General features: G+C 43.7%; 1 protein-coding gene across 1 annotated transcript; it reads left to right on the forward strand.

Annotated features, from left to right (window-relative positions):
- Nucleotides 1-679: 679 nt before the first annotated feature.
- Nucleotides 680-16,125, forward strand: LOC123407492 (probable LRR receptor-like serine/threonine-protein kinase At1g06840). The gene is made up of 21 exons (XM_045100633.1): nucleotides 680-805; nucleotides 1,753-1,940; nucleotides 2,137-2,287; nucleotides 2,736-2,807; nucleotides 2,918-2,989; nucleotides 3,202-3,345; nucleotides 3,425-3,496; nucleotides 3,573-3,644; nucleotides 4,262-4,336; nucleotides 4,549-4,617; nucleotides 4,739-4,807; nucleotides 4,933-5,004; nucleotides 11,328-11,414; nucleotides 11,532-11,600; nucleotides 11,701-12,191; nucleotides 12,969-13,118; nucleotides 13,500-13,783; nucleotides 14,234-14,285; nucleotides 14,851-15,101; nucleotides 15,293-15,427; nucleotides 15,556-16,125. Exons 2-21 carry the CDS (start codon nucleotides 1,841-1,843, stop codon nucleotides 15,931-15,933), a joined length of 2,865 nt encoding a protein of 954 aa, XP_044956568.1. The 5' UTR covers nucleotides 680-805; nucleotides 1,753-1,840; the 3' UTR covers nucleotides 15,934-16,125.
- Nucleotides 16,126-16,285: the final 160 nt, after the last annotated feature.

The following is a 16,285-nucleotide window of genomic DNA, read 5'->3' on the forward strand; positions in this document are numbered from 1 at the left end:
TTGCAGAGTGTCAAGTCTCAGCACTTGAATGATAGAGTTTGTGAGCTGTGTGCTACATGGCCTCGGGCATGTGTGGAAGCAGGAGTGGCGACTCCCAAGAGTGCTTTGTGTTGTAGGGTGTTGATTTGGGTCTCTTGGGAGGCAGAATCGCCGACTCGCCCGGTAAACGGCCACGTGCCGATGTGCGTTGTTATGGTTTGTATGCTAGAGCGGCAACTCCAAATCCTATTGTAGCGTGTTGACTTTTGTCGCGTGGATGACAGTCATCTGCTCCCAGTATCGGGGTTGACATGTGTAGTTTACCGGTTTTCAAACAACTCTTCTTATTAACTGGTCAATTGTCTTCTCCTACACGAAAAGGGGGAGCTCCTCCCGGTTGCTTGAAAAAAAAGTCTCCCTCATATTTTGGGTCCAATTTTGATCATAAATTAAACTAATATAAAATATGAGTTATATGTAGAAAAACATTATAATTGGAAACTTAATTCAAATATGAATCCAACAAGATAATTATTGTGACATATAACTTATTTTTTGCTAGACAAATATATGGTCAAATTTGACAAAAATAGAGGGGCTCAAGATTTGTATTGCTCTTGATAATGCTGGACCCTCACGTCAGTGACATCATCTTTCCACCCCGTTCATCCCCTTGAGCCTACTATTTTTTTTTCTTTTGATCTTTCCACCCCCTTGAGTGTACCGATGCCCGGTGGATCCGTGGGAACACATTGCTGCAGCGCCGCGAGCATGGCCAGCGGCGCCGGCGAGGATGAGGCGGCGTCAGGGTGGACGTGGCGCTCAAGTACGGCTTCTTCCTTCCTGACTTGTTCATCTTCTTACTTGCCTAGGTTTTGCTGGCCCAATCTAGTTCCGCTGGCACCAGATTCAACGGTGAATTGTATGTGCTGCTGAGGTCAGGGGAGACACATCCCCAGTCTCTCAATTCTTTTTCTCGTTTCCTTTTCAATGGCGAGAGACAGAAGGAACTGTCCAGGATCGAGATATGGAAGAACGGGTCTTGGATTGGATTCAAGAATGGAAGAACATGGAAATGAAGGAAAGGCTTCAGCTTGCCGTCCCTTTCCTCCCCATTAGTCAATCCCCTATCCAACTTCCAGCACAACACGTAGCAATTCTCTATTAGGCTCCGTGCTGCTTACTGCTCACACTTTTTAACTGGCCCATCGCCACCGTTCTCGTCTCCTTCTCCTTCTATGCTTGTCATTTCCATTTCATCGTCGTATCGGTCGATTCCTCTCCACCGGTGTCTTCCTTGCACGGTATCGAATCCGTTCCTTCTTCGGTAAAAAACGTAGACATTGTAGCTTCCTTCATGCTATGGTGTAGTGCCATGACCATGATTGTTAGCTTCCTTCATGCTATGGTGCCATGACCATGATTGTTAGCCTTATTCAGTGGATATGCACACGGTGCGGTGAGCATCGCTGGCAGGATTTGGACGCTTCTTCCTTCCACCAAATCTCTCATGTCATATCAAGTTTATATGCCTCCAATCGCATAACCACTTGAATTGATCTTCGCTGTTTATTGTTGTTACTGGTCACCAAGCGATTCATGACTGTATGCTTTTCGCAGAGAGTGTTCCTCGGACTTTTGAGAATTCTTGGGTACACATGTCAACAAAGTCCCAAGTGCTATAAGGGCACATCGTCATGACTTTGCTGACAAGATCATTTTTTGTGTTCCTGGATCTGGACAAGTAAGTGGTTCTCCTTTGCTCCTTTTCAGGGAATTGGCTCTGCCATCACAAGGAACCTGCATCGCTGAATTCTGAATATTACCACCAAATCGGGGATTTTTTCTCTGCAACGGCAACATGCCACGATCCAGACTGTTCTATCTTTGCTACATTATCTTTGCATTATATTTTGCTTATGTGCAACAGACGACTGCACAGATCACGGCACCATGGGAAGGTAAAATCCATCTTAACCCCCATACCTCTTGTTTAGTTTGGTAGGTGTTTTTGTTCATTTTACTTTTTCCTCATAACCGTGACCCGCTTGAGGAGAGATGCAAAGGAGCACACAGGTCCAGGATGCTACATTTTTTTTTCTGTATTCTTCTTGCATTATGAAACTTTGCTGTACATTTGGCTCAACTGGTCTGCAGTCGATGCTTTGAGAGCTATCAGAGGCAGCTTGAGTGATCCACTGGGACGTCTCGATAACTGGAACCGTGGAGATCCATGCGTCGGAAATTGGTCCCGTGTTATCTGTTACAATGTAACAGCAAGAGATGGATACTTTCATGTGCGGCAACTGTATGTGCCAAAGTGTTCCACTTGTCAATCATGTCCACATCATTTATACATCCCTTCTCCCTTGCTTCTATTCTGGCTTGCTTTTGAACTGAAAACTTGGGCTTGGTCGTATATACAATTTTGTTGACTTTCTTAATAGATAATTTTTGCACCCTTGATTCTGTTTTGGTCTGTTGATAGATTCATTTAAAATAAACCAGGAAAATGTTGCAGCGTTCATTACCTTCTTGCAAAATAAACCATTTTATTTGTGGTATGAGCATATTTGATGGAGCTGAAAGTGCAGTAAAAAAGGATGCAAAATGTGTTTGGATGGAGTAGGGAGCATTTTCCCCTTTCAAAAGTGAAAAAGTCTCATTCTTATTTTATTTCCAGATGAATCTAATTCCTGTGACATTTTATTACAATATGTTTCACTTGATGATATCCTCGTATTACGTGATTATAGGGAGCTTCTACGGTTGAATTTATCCGGGACTTTAGCTCCTGAGATTGGCCAGCTGTCTCGCATGAAAATAATGTAAGTGCAGTGAGCTGAGCTCGCTAATTATCGTGTGGACCGCCTGTTCATTTAATCCAGTCCTACATGCAAAGGGGCGACTGAGTACTTCCTTTTAATTTCCTTTCAAGAGATTTTATGTGGAACTCAATTGGTGGGAGCATTCCTAAGGAGGTTGGCAACATTACTTCTCTGGAACTATTGTAAGTCGAAATCTACATCACTGATTAGAAACATGGTCTACCTGAATTAGTTTCCTTCATATCTTTCTGGTTGGACATGGAGGTTACAATTTTTCTGTATATGTTAACTTAGTTATTGCTTACAGGTTTTTCAATAAATAGTTGTTTCTCTGAGATGATTTCACAGTTGGTTTTGCTCCTGTAACAAGGTGTGGATTTTTTTATATTTGCAGGCTCTTAAATGGGAACCAGTTGACTGGTTCTTTACCAGAGGAAATTGGCTTCGTTCCTAATTTGAATAGGATTCAGATTGATCAGAACCATATATCCGGATCCATACCTAAATCATTCGCTAACCTGAACAAAACCGAGCACTTGTAAGTAGGATATGTTTTAGCCTCTCTGTTAACGAGTTATACTTATCCTTATTCTAATGGATTTACAATTTCTATCCAGTCACATGAACAATAATTCGCTGAGTGGTCAAATTCCACCTGAACTGTCCAGATTACCTTCACTTGTTCATCTGTAAGTACCTGACCTCTGGACGTACCATAATATTGGTTTTCATTTATACCCCACTGACAGTATAATTGGTTTGCAGATTGTTGGATAACAATAACTTATCGGGCTATCTTCCTCCAGAATTATCACAGTTACCAAAACTGCTCATTGTGTATGAAACCTACTATTGTGCAGTAGTTTGAATAATATACAGTTTCTAATTATTTTGGTTGGGTCGGGTGGGTTGGATATCAATCCTTGATCATGAATTGGACTAAATTTCTCAGTCTTAAATGAAGCTCATAAGCAGTAGTTCTTCTGTATTTGTTGTTTTGTAGCTTGAATGAATAGTTTACGGTTTACTTATAACTTAGGGAGCAATGCAAACAAAAGTTGCCTGCTCCACTGTTCTCTTTTACTGAAAAGTAGCTGCTGGCCTGTTCCCTGTGCTAACTTATTCAATGGTATGTTGTTTTAACTGGCATTAGCTCAGTTAATTGTTTAGGATTACTTCTGATTTTACCCTGATCTTTACGGCGTTATTTCTTGCCAGCAGTAAACCACTAAAAGCTTATATGCTGCTGAAACAATATAACTGCTAGTCGGTTTTGCATTTTTCTGTTATATATACCATGAGTAATTCAAAGTAACTGGAAAGAAGACCCATAGCAACTCGAGTAACTTCCAGTTCATTTTCTTAAGCTTTTTACATGTTTTTGAGATATCACGTTTGAAAGAAATATATAAACTCACTGTACGTCTAATTACATCTTTTCAAAATGATCCCAGTCAGCTAGACAACAACAACTTCTCGGGAAGTTCAATTCCTTCATCTTATGGTAATATCACCACACTTCTGAAATTGTAAGTATGTTCTACATCTCTCTGGTTTTTTAGCCATGTGCTCAAATGAATTATATTATTAAATGATAATGATTTTCACATTGGTCATCATTATTGCCATGAGAATGGCTCTTAATTTGGTTGAGTAAAAGAAGTAAAGAATCTTGACTTGCTTTTCTTTTAAAGTATTTATGACAGTTTCAGATTAATCTAATTGATATGGTCTACATCAGGAGTTTGAGAAACTGCAGCTTGGAAGGTCCCGCTCTTGATGCCAGTGGAATACCGCAACTTGGCTACTTGTACGTAGAATTCTGAACTACGTACTACCTATATTTGTTTAGGAAAAAAATATGACACGTGATGCTTAGGGGGATCTGGCAGCTATCACTTGCTCTGATCTTTGTTGCGTTGGTGTTTCAGGGATATTAGTTGGAATCAGTTGACGGGTCCCATACCATCTAGCAAACTAGCAAGCAACATAACTACAATGTATAAAAATAAGTCCCTCACAAAGATTTCTTGCCATTTTGTTTTTGAAATATCATTTATTGATCTCTTTTCCCCCCAAGGGAACTTCTATTTTCAGTTTACACTCACTTTTGCAAGTTGTGCAGAGATCTTTCCCACAATCGTCTTAACGGTTCTATTCCTGGAAGCTTCTCCGGCCTTCCTATTCTCCAAAGATTGTAAGTCTGATATTACGTTCACCATGCTATTACGTCTTTTAATATTTGATAGGGGATAGATCTTTAGAAAAGAGGGATGCTCTTACTTCATTATTTCGTAATAGTAGTGAATTACTCCCTTCGTCCGTATTTACACTTAGCCCTCATATTTAGTAATTGAACTTTGATCGTCAATCTGACCAATACAATAATATATGAGTCACATGTCATAAATTATATCATTGGATTTTTTTATATGAATTGTAATTTTTGCGACACAAAATTCAATTTTTGTTGGTAAAATTGACGGTCAAAGTTGAACCTTGAAATACGTCGGTTCCACATAAATAGGGACGGAGGGAGTAGTAAGTACAACATGCCTTCTTATGTAGGTGTATCTGCTCATATAGGTAACATCAGTCTAATAGATAGGCTGACTAAATAATACTCCCTCCGTCCCATAATTCTTGTCATTGTTTGTAGGAACGGGGGAGAGAGGAGTACGGGAGGGAGAGAGGAGTACCTCCAGCACAAGTGTTTTGTGTGTGGCGGCTGTCTCAGGAACGGGAGATGGCTGGGAGCCTCCTTTTAGGTTAGTCCCACTACATGGGCCTGGGCCCTAAGAGATAACTTGTATGGGCTGGGCCATACCGGTTCAACACTCCCCCTCAAGATGGGTGGTAGATATCTATCATTCCCATCTTGTCACATGTCAAGTTACAATCCTTTGTTCCCAGACCCTTTGTCAAACAATCTGCAAACTGCTGCCCAGAACTGACATGAGTAAGGCTGATGACCCCGGCGTCAAGCTTCTCCTTAATGAAGAACCGATCAATTTCCACATGCTTTGTCCTATCATGTTGAACTGGGTTATTAGTGATGGCTATAGCTGACTGATTGTCACAGCACACCTTCAAGGGCCCCTTCCTCAGAAGTTTCAACTCGCTCAGTAGGTACTTCACCCAGAGCATCTCACACAACCCTTGAGATAATGCTCTATACTCAGCTTCTGCTGTTGATCTAGACACAACCGGCTTTTTCTTGCTTCTCCATGATACCAAATTTCCTCCCACAAACACGCAGTAACCAGAAGTTGATCTTCTATCATCTTGACAACTGGCCTAGTCAGAGTCACTATAGCCATCCACCTCAAGATGTCCACTCTTCCCAAACCACAACCCTTTACCCGGAGTCCCCTTCAAGTATCTCAGGATTCTGTGCACAATATCAAGATGCCCACTCCTTGGTTCATGCATGTATCTGCTCACCACCCCCGTAGCATACGTAATGTTAGGCCTGGTATGACACAAGTACAACAACCTTCCAACCAGTTTCTGATACTCTTCCTTATTCACTAGCTCTCCTGATTGTGCTGTCACTTGGTGATTTTGTTCAATCGGAGTAGGGGCAGTACGACATCCCATCATGCCCACGTCACTCAAGAGATCCAAGGTGTATTTTCGTTGGCACAAAGAGATTCCCTTCTCTGTCCGAGCCACTTCAATGCCAAGAAAGTATTTTAGGTTACCCAAATCCTTTACCTCAAACTCCTTGCTCAAACAACCCTTCAATCTCTCTATTTCCTCCTCATCATCTCCAGTGATGATAATGTCATCCACATAAACAACAAGAATGGTGATCTTCCGATCAGAGTGCTTGTAGAACATCGTGTGGTCACCGTTACACTGACCATACCCCATACCACGGACAGCACGTCTGAACCTATCAAACCAGGCCCTTGGTGATTGCTTCAGTCCATACAAGGATTTCTTCAGCCTGCATACCTTCCCCGTAGTATCTGAAGTACCAAAACCTGGTGGTATTTCCATGTACACTTCTTCTTGCAACTCACCATGCAAGAAGGCATTCTTGACATCTAATTGATGCAACTTCCACCCAAAGTTTGCAGCACAGGAGACCAATATCCTTACTGTGTTCGTCTTTGCCACGGGAGCAAAAGTCTCATCATAGTCAATTCCATAAGTTTGACTATATCCTCTGGCGACCAATCTGGCCTTATACCGTTCCACCTTCCCTTCAGGATTCTGCTTCACTGTATAGATCCACTTACAACTCACTGCTTTCTTTTCTGCCGGCAATGTGGTTAGCACCCATGTCTTGTTTTTCCTTAGTGCTTCCAACTCTTCTATCATCGCTTCACGCCACCTCGGATCTTGCTTTGCAGCCTTCCAATCCTTTGGAATTGACACAGTTTGAAGGGAGGCAACAAACGCCTTATATGTGGGTGACAAAGCCTTATAAGACACAAAATTGCCAATATCAAGATCATCACAAGCATCATCCTTCGGTAGAGCCTTCCTTGCTACTTCACCCTTTCTTGCCGCTTCACGTGTAGCCTTTCGCAATGCAATGGGCAGCTCCACTGTGTCAGATGAGCTCGTCTCACTATCTTGCTGCTCCCCCTGCACTCTTGCCTCATTGCCTTGTTGCTCCCCCTGCACTCTTGCCTCACTGCCTTGCTGCTCCCCTTGCACGCGTGGTTACCGTCGAGAGTACACTAGGGTGTTCGTCTGCCATCAATCCCGAACAGGAACCCGAAGAGCACCAATCTTAAGTGTATTGACGGTTGGCTCGACAGGGACCTGCACATCATCATCAGTGAGAGTACTAACCGGAATTGTTCCCACTATTGGTTGGACCTGAACTTGCACATCATTAGCAGTGTTATTGCCCACAAAATCACCCTGAGTATGAGACACATCCTTCTCCCCCTCTTGACCATCGTGCACATGATGTAGGTGGTCAAGCTCTGCAAATAGCAGACTGAGATCAGTCGGCGTACCATAGAATGGCTCGGACTCCCTGAAGGTAACATCCATACTCACGAACCTGCATTTTTCAGAGGGAGACCAACATTTATACCCCTGCTGACTAGAAGAGTATCCCAGGAAGACACACTTCACTGCCCGAGGATCAAGCTTTCCAACAGATGGTCGGTGATCACGAACAAAGCAAGTACTGCCAAACAACTTTGGGGAAACAACAAACTTATTATCTCCAATGAGCAACTCAGACGGAGATTTCATACCTAATATCCTGGAAGGTGTCCGGTTGATCAGGTACGTGGCTGTCATAACTGCTTCATCCCATAAGAACTTAGGCACATTCATGGTAAACATTAATGACCGAGCAACCTCAAGAATATGACGATTCTTCCTTTCGGCCACTCCATTCTGAGGTGGGGTGTCCGGACATGAAGTTTGATGAAGAATCCCTTGGTTAGCCATGAAATCCCCAAAAATATTGTTCACATACTCTGTACCATTGTCAGTGCTGAGCACGTTGACCTGCACCTGAAACTGGTTCTTTACAAGAGCATGGAAGTTCTGAAAACAGCTAAACACCTCATCCTTGTGACGCATCAAGTAAATCCAAGTCATACGAGAATAGCAGTCAATAAAGGTAACAAAATACTTCTTTCCATTCATTGACACTACTGGGCTAGTCCATACATCCGAATGAATGAGCATAAAAGGAGATATGCTCCTAAGCCCCTTACTCACATATGAGGCTCGTGTGTGTTTTGCATATTCGCAAGCATCACATGTCAACTTGCCCTTGCCTATTCCACACATAACATCCGAAAAGATTCTACTCATCTTATCAAAAGATACATGACCCATTCTACAATGATGGATCATCGCCTGCTTCTCCTTGTCCTCCATGGTCGCAGCACACACCAAGTCCGGTTGCACCTCCTGGTCCATGTACCAGAGCCCCCTACGCCTGGTGCCAGTCCCAACCATCTGGCTCGTCTGTCGCTCCTGAATCAAGCAACCGAACTTGTCAAGGATCACACGACAGTCTATTTGATCAATGAGAGCACTGAAAGAGACCAAATTGACAGGAAAAGCTGGCACATGCAAAACTGACGATAATGAGATGGCTGAAGTGCATTTGACTGTGCCAACCCCTACGACAGGTTGATTGGTACCATCGGCAGTTTGTATAGTGCCCTTGTGAGTAGGAGCATGCTTATGGTAAGACTCAAACACACAAGAATTACCCGCAACATGCTTAGATGCTCCAGAGTCTAAGACCCACTCTAAAGCACTCTCATTAGGAGGAAGACATGCCTTCATCGAATTACCTTCATCAGTGGAGGCCCAGTGAGCAAAGTCTCCATAGGCAGCCTCATCAACTCCCTTGCCCTGTGACGTCCCAGTGTCCTCTTCAACTACCATATGCGCCCTGCCCCCTGAGTTTCCTGAGTAGCCACCTCTGCCCCTAGAAAGTTGACCTCCTGAGTTCCATGGGTATCCACCTCTGCCTTGAGCATACCTTCCTCTGCCAGTGCCCCCTCTGTTGTATCCCCTGCCTCTACCACGAGTTGGACATTCCCTCTTCCAATGACCTACCTCCCCACAAATATGACATTTGTTGGGATCTCCCCACTCCATGCGCTCAGTGACTGCAAATGTCGAAGCCGGCACAAACTTCACGTTTGCATGCGCAAGAGATAGCCTCACCTCCTCTTGAGACATTGCTGCAATAGTCTCCTCAATAGTTGGCAGGAGAGGTTGGTGCAACAGGGAAGCCCCCCTGCCATGAAAGCAACCTCTGAGGCCTTCCAACAGTTTCAGCACGCGCCTGCGTGCAATCCACTTGCGCCCTGACTCGATGCACGCCGCATCATAGAGTTCTAGAGATCACAGTTATCCTGCTCTGCCCACAAAGCCTGCAGCTCTGCTACATATGCCATCACTGACATGTCATCGCCTTGGCGCAGCCGACTGATCTTCCCCTCAATCTGAGCAATTAGCATGAAATTACCCTTGCCTGAGTATTGGGTGGATAGAGTCTTCCATATCTCGGCGGACGTGGATAGTCCCTCCACAGAGCGACCAATGGAGGGCACCACTGAGTTCAACAACCAGCCAACAAGCACAGAGTTTATGACCTTCCACCGCTTTCCCTCCGCGGTAGTCTTGTCTCCGGGTTCATCAACCGCACCCAATAAGTGCCCATCAAGTTCCTTCTGTTCCACAGCCAGCAATGCCCTTCTGGACCAGCTCAAATAATTTGTGGCCCCCTCTAGCTTCATGTCCAGGGGTGACATTTCGAGCTTCTGAGCCACTTCCTGTCGAGGAACGATGGCCCCAGAGTTGGAGTTGGACTCCGCGAGGATCTTAGCGAGCTTCTCGAAAGCCTCAGCAAGCGCATTTGGTTCAGCCATCTCCGATCCGGTAAACAGCAGCAGCAGCCCTCAGCAGCACAGCCCTACAGCTGCACGGTTGGTCCCTTTACGCCCCCTGGCTAGCAGCAGCACCCAGCAACTCAGCAGCTCCAAGTGCAAGCAGCAACCACAGCCTCTTCCTCCAGCAGCAGTTCTCTCCCTTCTTCATTTGCAAACAGCAGCAATTCTCTTCCTCCTTCCTCTGCAAACAGCAGCAGTTCTTTTCCTCCTTCCTCTGCAAACAGCAGCAGTTCCACAGGATCTTGGCCTCCAACAGCAGCCAACCCCAGCAGCAGTTCTCCAGCTCCCGGTCCCCTGCAGACACACGCACACACAGCAGCACAACAAGGAGCTGCCCTTCTCCACTACCCTTCTCCTCTTCTCCTCCCGCAGCACCACAGCCCGTTGGAGACCAAGCCGCTCCTCAGCTTCCTCCTCCCGCCGCGCAGCACAGCAGCTCCACCTCTCCTTCTTCCTCTGCCGCGCAGCACAGCAGCTCCACCTCTCCTTCCTCTCCAACGAGCCGCATCTCCTGCGCAGCCACGCCGCGCCTCCCAGATCCGCCGCTGCCTCGCCGGACCCCGCCCAGATCCGCCGCCACCTCGCCGGACGTCGCCGTCATCTTCTCAGGCCCCGCCGTCGCTGGCCTCTGATACCATGTAGGAACGGGGGGAGAGAGGAGTACGGGAGGGAGAGAGGAGTACGGGAGGGAGAGAGGAGTACCTCCAGCACAAGTGTTTTGTGTGTGGCGGCTGTCTCAGGAACGGGAGATGGCTGGGAGCCTCCTTTTAGGTTAGTCCCACTACATGGGCCTGGGCCCTAAGAGATAACTTGTATGGGCTGGGTCATACCGGTTCAACATTGTTTCAGTTCAAATTTGAAATAAAACAACGGCAAGAATTATTGGACGGAGGGAGTATTAATTTGCACATTAAATTCCTAATAAGTAACAACCAAGCAACCATAATCTTGCCTTAGAGTATTCTCGCATAAACAATGATTGTTTGCTACCGTATCTTCTGCGCGTCACTGCCATTACAACAACTTTAATTTTCAACTACCATAATTTTAAACAGTTTGCATGACAGTACTGTTCATGAATGATCAGTTGAATCAGACTGAGCTGATCTTTTTGGTCTTCGTTCAGGTCAATGGAGAATAATAACTTGGATGGTTCTGTTCCATCTGATGTCTGGGGAAATATTGATTTCAGTGGAAATAGAAGCCTGATATTGTAAGACCATCATAAGTTGAACCTTCCGTTTCACCTTTTTGACTTCTAGAGAATGGTATATAATTGACATTTTTTTCAGGACTAGTAATCTAATATCCCTCCTTAAATATTCTGCAGGGATTTCCGTAACAACGCTCTCACAAATCTATCAAATCCTCTTACACCCCCAGCGAACTTTACCATTCTGTATGCATTTATATAGAAAAAATATCTTGTTACATTTTTCAGATCCATTCGCCTTTTCCAATAGCTTGTATTTTCTTTCCTTTACCATCCATGCTTTTAGGTTATCTGGAAACCCCATATGCACATCGCAAAATCAACTGAATATATCTGAGTATTGTCAACCAACTTCAGTTGCTGTTCCTGGAGGTTTCACAAATAACAATACACTTTGTCCGCCATGCTCAACCGACCTTCCCCATGAAAACATACTAAGGTCACCAATCCCATGCTTATGTGCTATTCCACTTCACGTCGATTACCGGCTGAAGAGTCCAGGATTCTGGGATTTTGTTCCGTACGAAGGCGAATTTCAACACTACTTATCATCTGGTCTTTCATTATCGTCGTACCAATTGGAAGTCTCTACTTTTATGTGGGAAGAAGGTCCGAGGTTGAAGATGAACCTGAAGCTTTTCCCAAACAACACTGCGTTGTTTAACTCAGGTGAAGTGCTGAGGCTTAGAGACATGTTTACAGGGTGGCTCATCACGGACTCGGATATATTTGGGCCCTATGAGCTTATTGACTTCATCCCAGGGTGGTATGAAAACAGTATGTATATATGTTACTTTATCTTCACTCCACTCCATATTTTGTTTCATTGTAATTTTTTGTTACCATGTTTATCTTGTCGTATATAGATGTTTGTATTAGTGATCACACGTGCAGTTACGTGCACACAGTCGAGCTGCCGAAGCCTCCTCTTTTCATCTTCCCCAATGCAGATCCCCAAACCACACATCAATCAAATAAGCATATTACCGTTGCCCACTTGTCCAAACTTAATAAGCTTCATTGATGTCTCTGAACTTGCAACGATTTTTCACACAACACCCTCAACCTAACATGTCCCTAAATTTTTTGCTGTTATCAAGTTTGCCCTTGTTGATGTGCTAAGTGTGCTCTCGTTCGCTCGTTGCATAGGGCTTCGATGCCTTGATTTTCAGTGTCTTTTTAATTAATTGGTCAAGTTTACCCTTGTGCTGGAATCTTGCTGTATTCCCTGGGCCAAAGACCAATATATGTATATATACATGCGTGTAGAAATAAGCAAAGAAGAGAGTAACACAACCTGAAATGCAAAATCTGATCAGGAGATTAAAGAAAAAGTATTGGATCGAGCACAATGTATCTTAAAGGAATAGTTTGGTATCTTAAAGGAATAGTTCGGTATCTAAGAGGATGTGGATAGCACTGTCGTGGAAGTATCCATCTTATATGGTGCTCTTTATCAAATGTAACCACTATGAAAATGTTGCCAGCTTGGTATCTAGCAGTTGTAGCAATTATTGAAGAGAGAACTCACATGTTCCCATGCTTTCTTTTCAGTACTACCGCGTCGTACAAAGTCCAGTCTCAGTACAGGTGCCATCGTTGGTATTGTCATCGCAGCATTTGCTGCAGCGGCAATTCTTTCATCCCTAGTTACTCACATTATATTGAGAAGGCGTTCAAGTCAAGTTTCAAAGAGACGCACTGGTAAACCCTCCATTTGTACTTTCTACGGTCTTAGATTATTCATCTCTTTCAATACAGAGTTGCATAATTTTGTTAGTACACCTTTTTTATTCATCTTTTGTTTCTAATTTTGTTAGTACTTACAGAGTTGCATAATTTTGTTAGTACACCTTTTTTATTCATCTTTTGTTTTTATACGGTCTTAGATTATCCATCTCTTTCAATATTTCAGTTATCCACCTTTTTTTATTTAAAACAGTTGTCACTTCTTTTGTTTCTAATTTTGTTAGTACCCTGTTTTACTTATTGTATTGACTTTCCAATATGAGTTGCTATTCATCTGAACTTGTTGTGAAGAAATTGTTATGGTTATTCGATGACAAAATTCTACTGACTTTGCAGTGAAAAAAATTCTGATGAAAATTGATGGTGTAAAAGACCTCACTTTTGAAGAGTTATCAAATTGTACAAGCAATTTTAGTGACTCGGCACTAATTGGTCAAGGAGGGTATGGAAAAGTATATAGGGGTGTTCTGGCTGATGGAACAGGAGCTGCAATAAAACGTACACAACAGGGATCTCTTCAGGGTTCAGAGGAGTTCTTCACAGAGATAGAATTGTTGTCCAGGCTGCATCACCGGAATCTGGTTTCTTTGGTTGGCTATTGCGACGAAGAGGATGAGCAGGTTGTCCCTCCAACTTCTTATATATATATATATATATATATATATATATATATATTAATCAGAAATACTAATTTCATCAAATGCTGCTTTGTTATTCAGCTGTTTTCTAATGGGCTGTGGAAAATCCGATATCCATATCTATTGTGATCCATGTATCTGGTGAAGTACATATACATCAACACACATTATCAATCCATTTCTATACATCAACACACGTTTAGGCTGTTTCTGCTAGATCAATTCAACACGTTGTTTACTGTTTAGTGCAGAAGTGATTCCTTGTCCGTAGACATTGTAAGCTTCTGTTGATTGGCACTTTGGCATCGAGAGCTCATCTTCAGGGCATTCTTAATGACAGAAGCTGACCTGTTGCTGTTTATGCCTAATGGTACTTAATGTTTGGTCCAACGTTATGATGATTAAACTCATACTGTGAACCATGTATTGCAGATGCTGGTGTATGAGTATATGCCAAATGGTACCCTACGTGATCATCTTTCAGGTTAGAACTTCATTTCTGTAGCCACTAAACTGCACCTCAGAATTGTACATTTAATCATAATTTCTGAAATGTGTTTATCTTATTGAATTACTTTGTTCCATGTTTACCCTGTCAGGCAAGGGTGCCTTTTCTATTTATCTACCATGCACAGATATGCAATCTGTGGCTTTTCTCTTGCCACAGATAACATAGTTACAGTCACACAGTTAGATGTTAGATCGAGCTGAGAAATGATATCGAGACAAACGTATGAAATTTCCCTCAATAGTCTAGTGCATGCCATTTTGATGATAAATGTCTTTGTTCCATCAATAGTTTCTCAACTAGAACTCACAACATGATTACAGCAGGGAGATTCAATCACTCATGGGTATGAAGGAACCTAACTTTGGATATCTATGTTTTGGATTCCGATAGTCAGGCTCAAGCGAATGAAATCTCCATTTTTTTTTTTGCTTGCTTGCTTGCTTTATTGTGTGTATGCATAGAATATTCCTCTACCTTGCTTTTGGTGTGCTGTCTGTCCTGTAAAGTTTCTCTAACTAGTGCTTTGTTTACGTAACAGCTAAAGCTAAAGAGGCTCTAAGTTTTCCCATGAGGTTACGAATTGCACTGGGATCATCACGAGGGATCCTCTATTTGCACATGGAAGCGGACCCTCCGATATATCATCGTGACATCAAGACTAGCAATATTTTATTGGACTTGAAGTTTGTAGCGAAGGTTGCTGATTTTGGTCTCTCGAGGCTTGCTCCACTGCCAGAAATGGAGGGGATTGCCCCTGGTCATGTGTCTACTGTCGTAAAGGGTACCCCGGTGAGTAGGTTGTACCAAATAATATCGCATATCTTGACATCAACTAGCTGCGCATAAATAAGCATGTGGCTCTTGAGGCGAGGATCTGCATCAGTTTTGAGTGTCACATACTATCTTTTAACATCTAGTTCTCGGCGTCATGTTGGTGATACTGCATTGTTGATTTTGTTGCCGTTGTTTACACCATGCAGGGTTATCTCGACCCGGAGTATTTCCTCACGCATAATCTGACAGACAAGAGCGACGTGTACAGCCTCGGTGTCGTTTTTCTGGAACTGCTGACAGGGATGCAACCCATTTCTCATGGGAAAAACCTAGTCCGAGAGGTAACCATCAAAGTTCAAATTGATGGAGCAGTAGTGATTATTTTTTAGATCATCTGTAGTAATTTTTGTGATGCTAGCAAACTGAGACCGAATTGTGACAATAATACATTACATACATACATATGCAGGTTATGGCGGCGAACCAGTCAGGGATGATACTGTCGGTAGTGGACATGCGGATGGGGCCGTGCCCGTGGGGATGCGTGGAGAGGTTCGCGGCGCTGGGGCTGCGGTGCTGCCAGGACGAGACGGATGCGAGGCCGTCCATGGTGGAGGTGGTGCGGGAGCTGGAGACGATATGGCAGATGACGCCACAGACGGATAGTGTGCCATCGGAGTTGGAGTCGGTGTCCGTGGACCCCAGCCGCACAGGCACGCAGCCGTCATCGTCGTCATCGTCCGCCGGGGGGTCGATGATGGCCTACCAGTACATGTCGTCATCGGACGTCTCCGGCAGCAACCTCCTCAGCGGCGTCGTGTCCAGCACCAACCCTCGCTGTCGCTGAGAAAATGTGAGAGCCTAATTTGTTGGTGATGGATGTTTGTGCTGCTGCTAGGCAGGAGTATTAGAAATGCGTGAGCTTCATTCGTGCTGCTAGTTGTTCGAAATTCGTTTGTGCCCCCTGTTTGTAAATACATAAAGATGCTTGCATATATGTGTGGAATTTGCTTGTTGTGGTATATACTGTATTACTCAATTGTGGTTGGCTGATTTGAGTTGGTCGTGGATCAAAAGTAAATCAAATTCTAAGGCATTTGGGGATGAAGATAAAAAAAATGGTTAACGGACTTGCTATTTCTACGGCAAGCAGAAAAAATGTTGGAAAAATCTAAATGGTGGCGTGCACATCGCACTTC

Source organism: Hordeum vulgare, chromosome 7H (genome assembly GCF_904849725.1).
Source record: "Hordeum vulgare subsp. vulgare chromosome 7H, MorexV3_pseudomolecules_assembly, whole genome shotgun sequence".
In the NCBI taxonomy this organism is placed as follows: Eukaryota; Viridiplantae; Streptophyta; class Magnoliopsida; order Poales; family Poaceae; genus Hordeum; species Hordeum vulgare.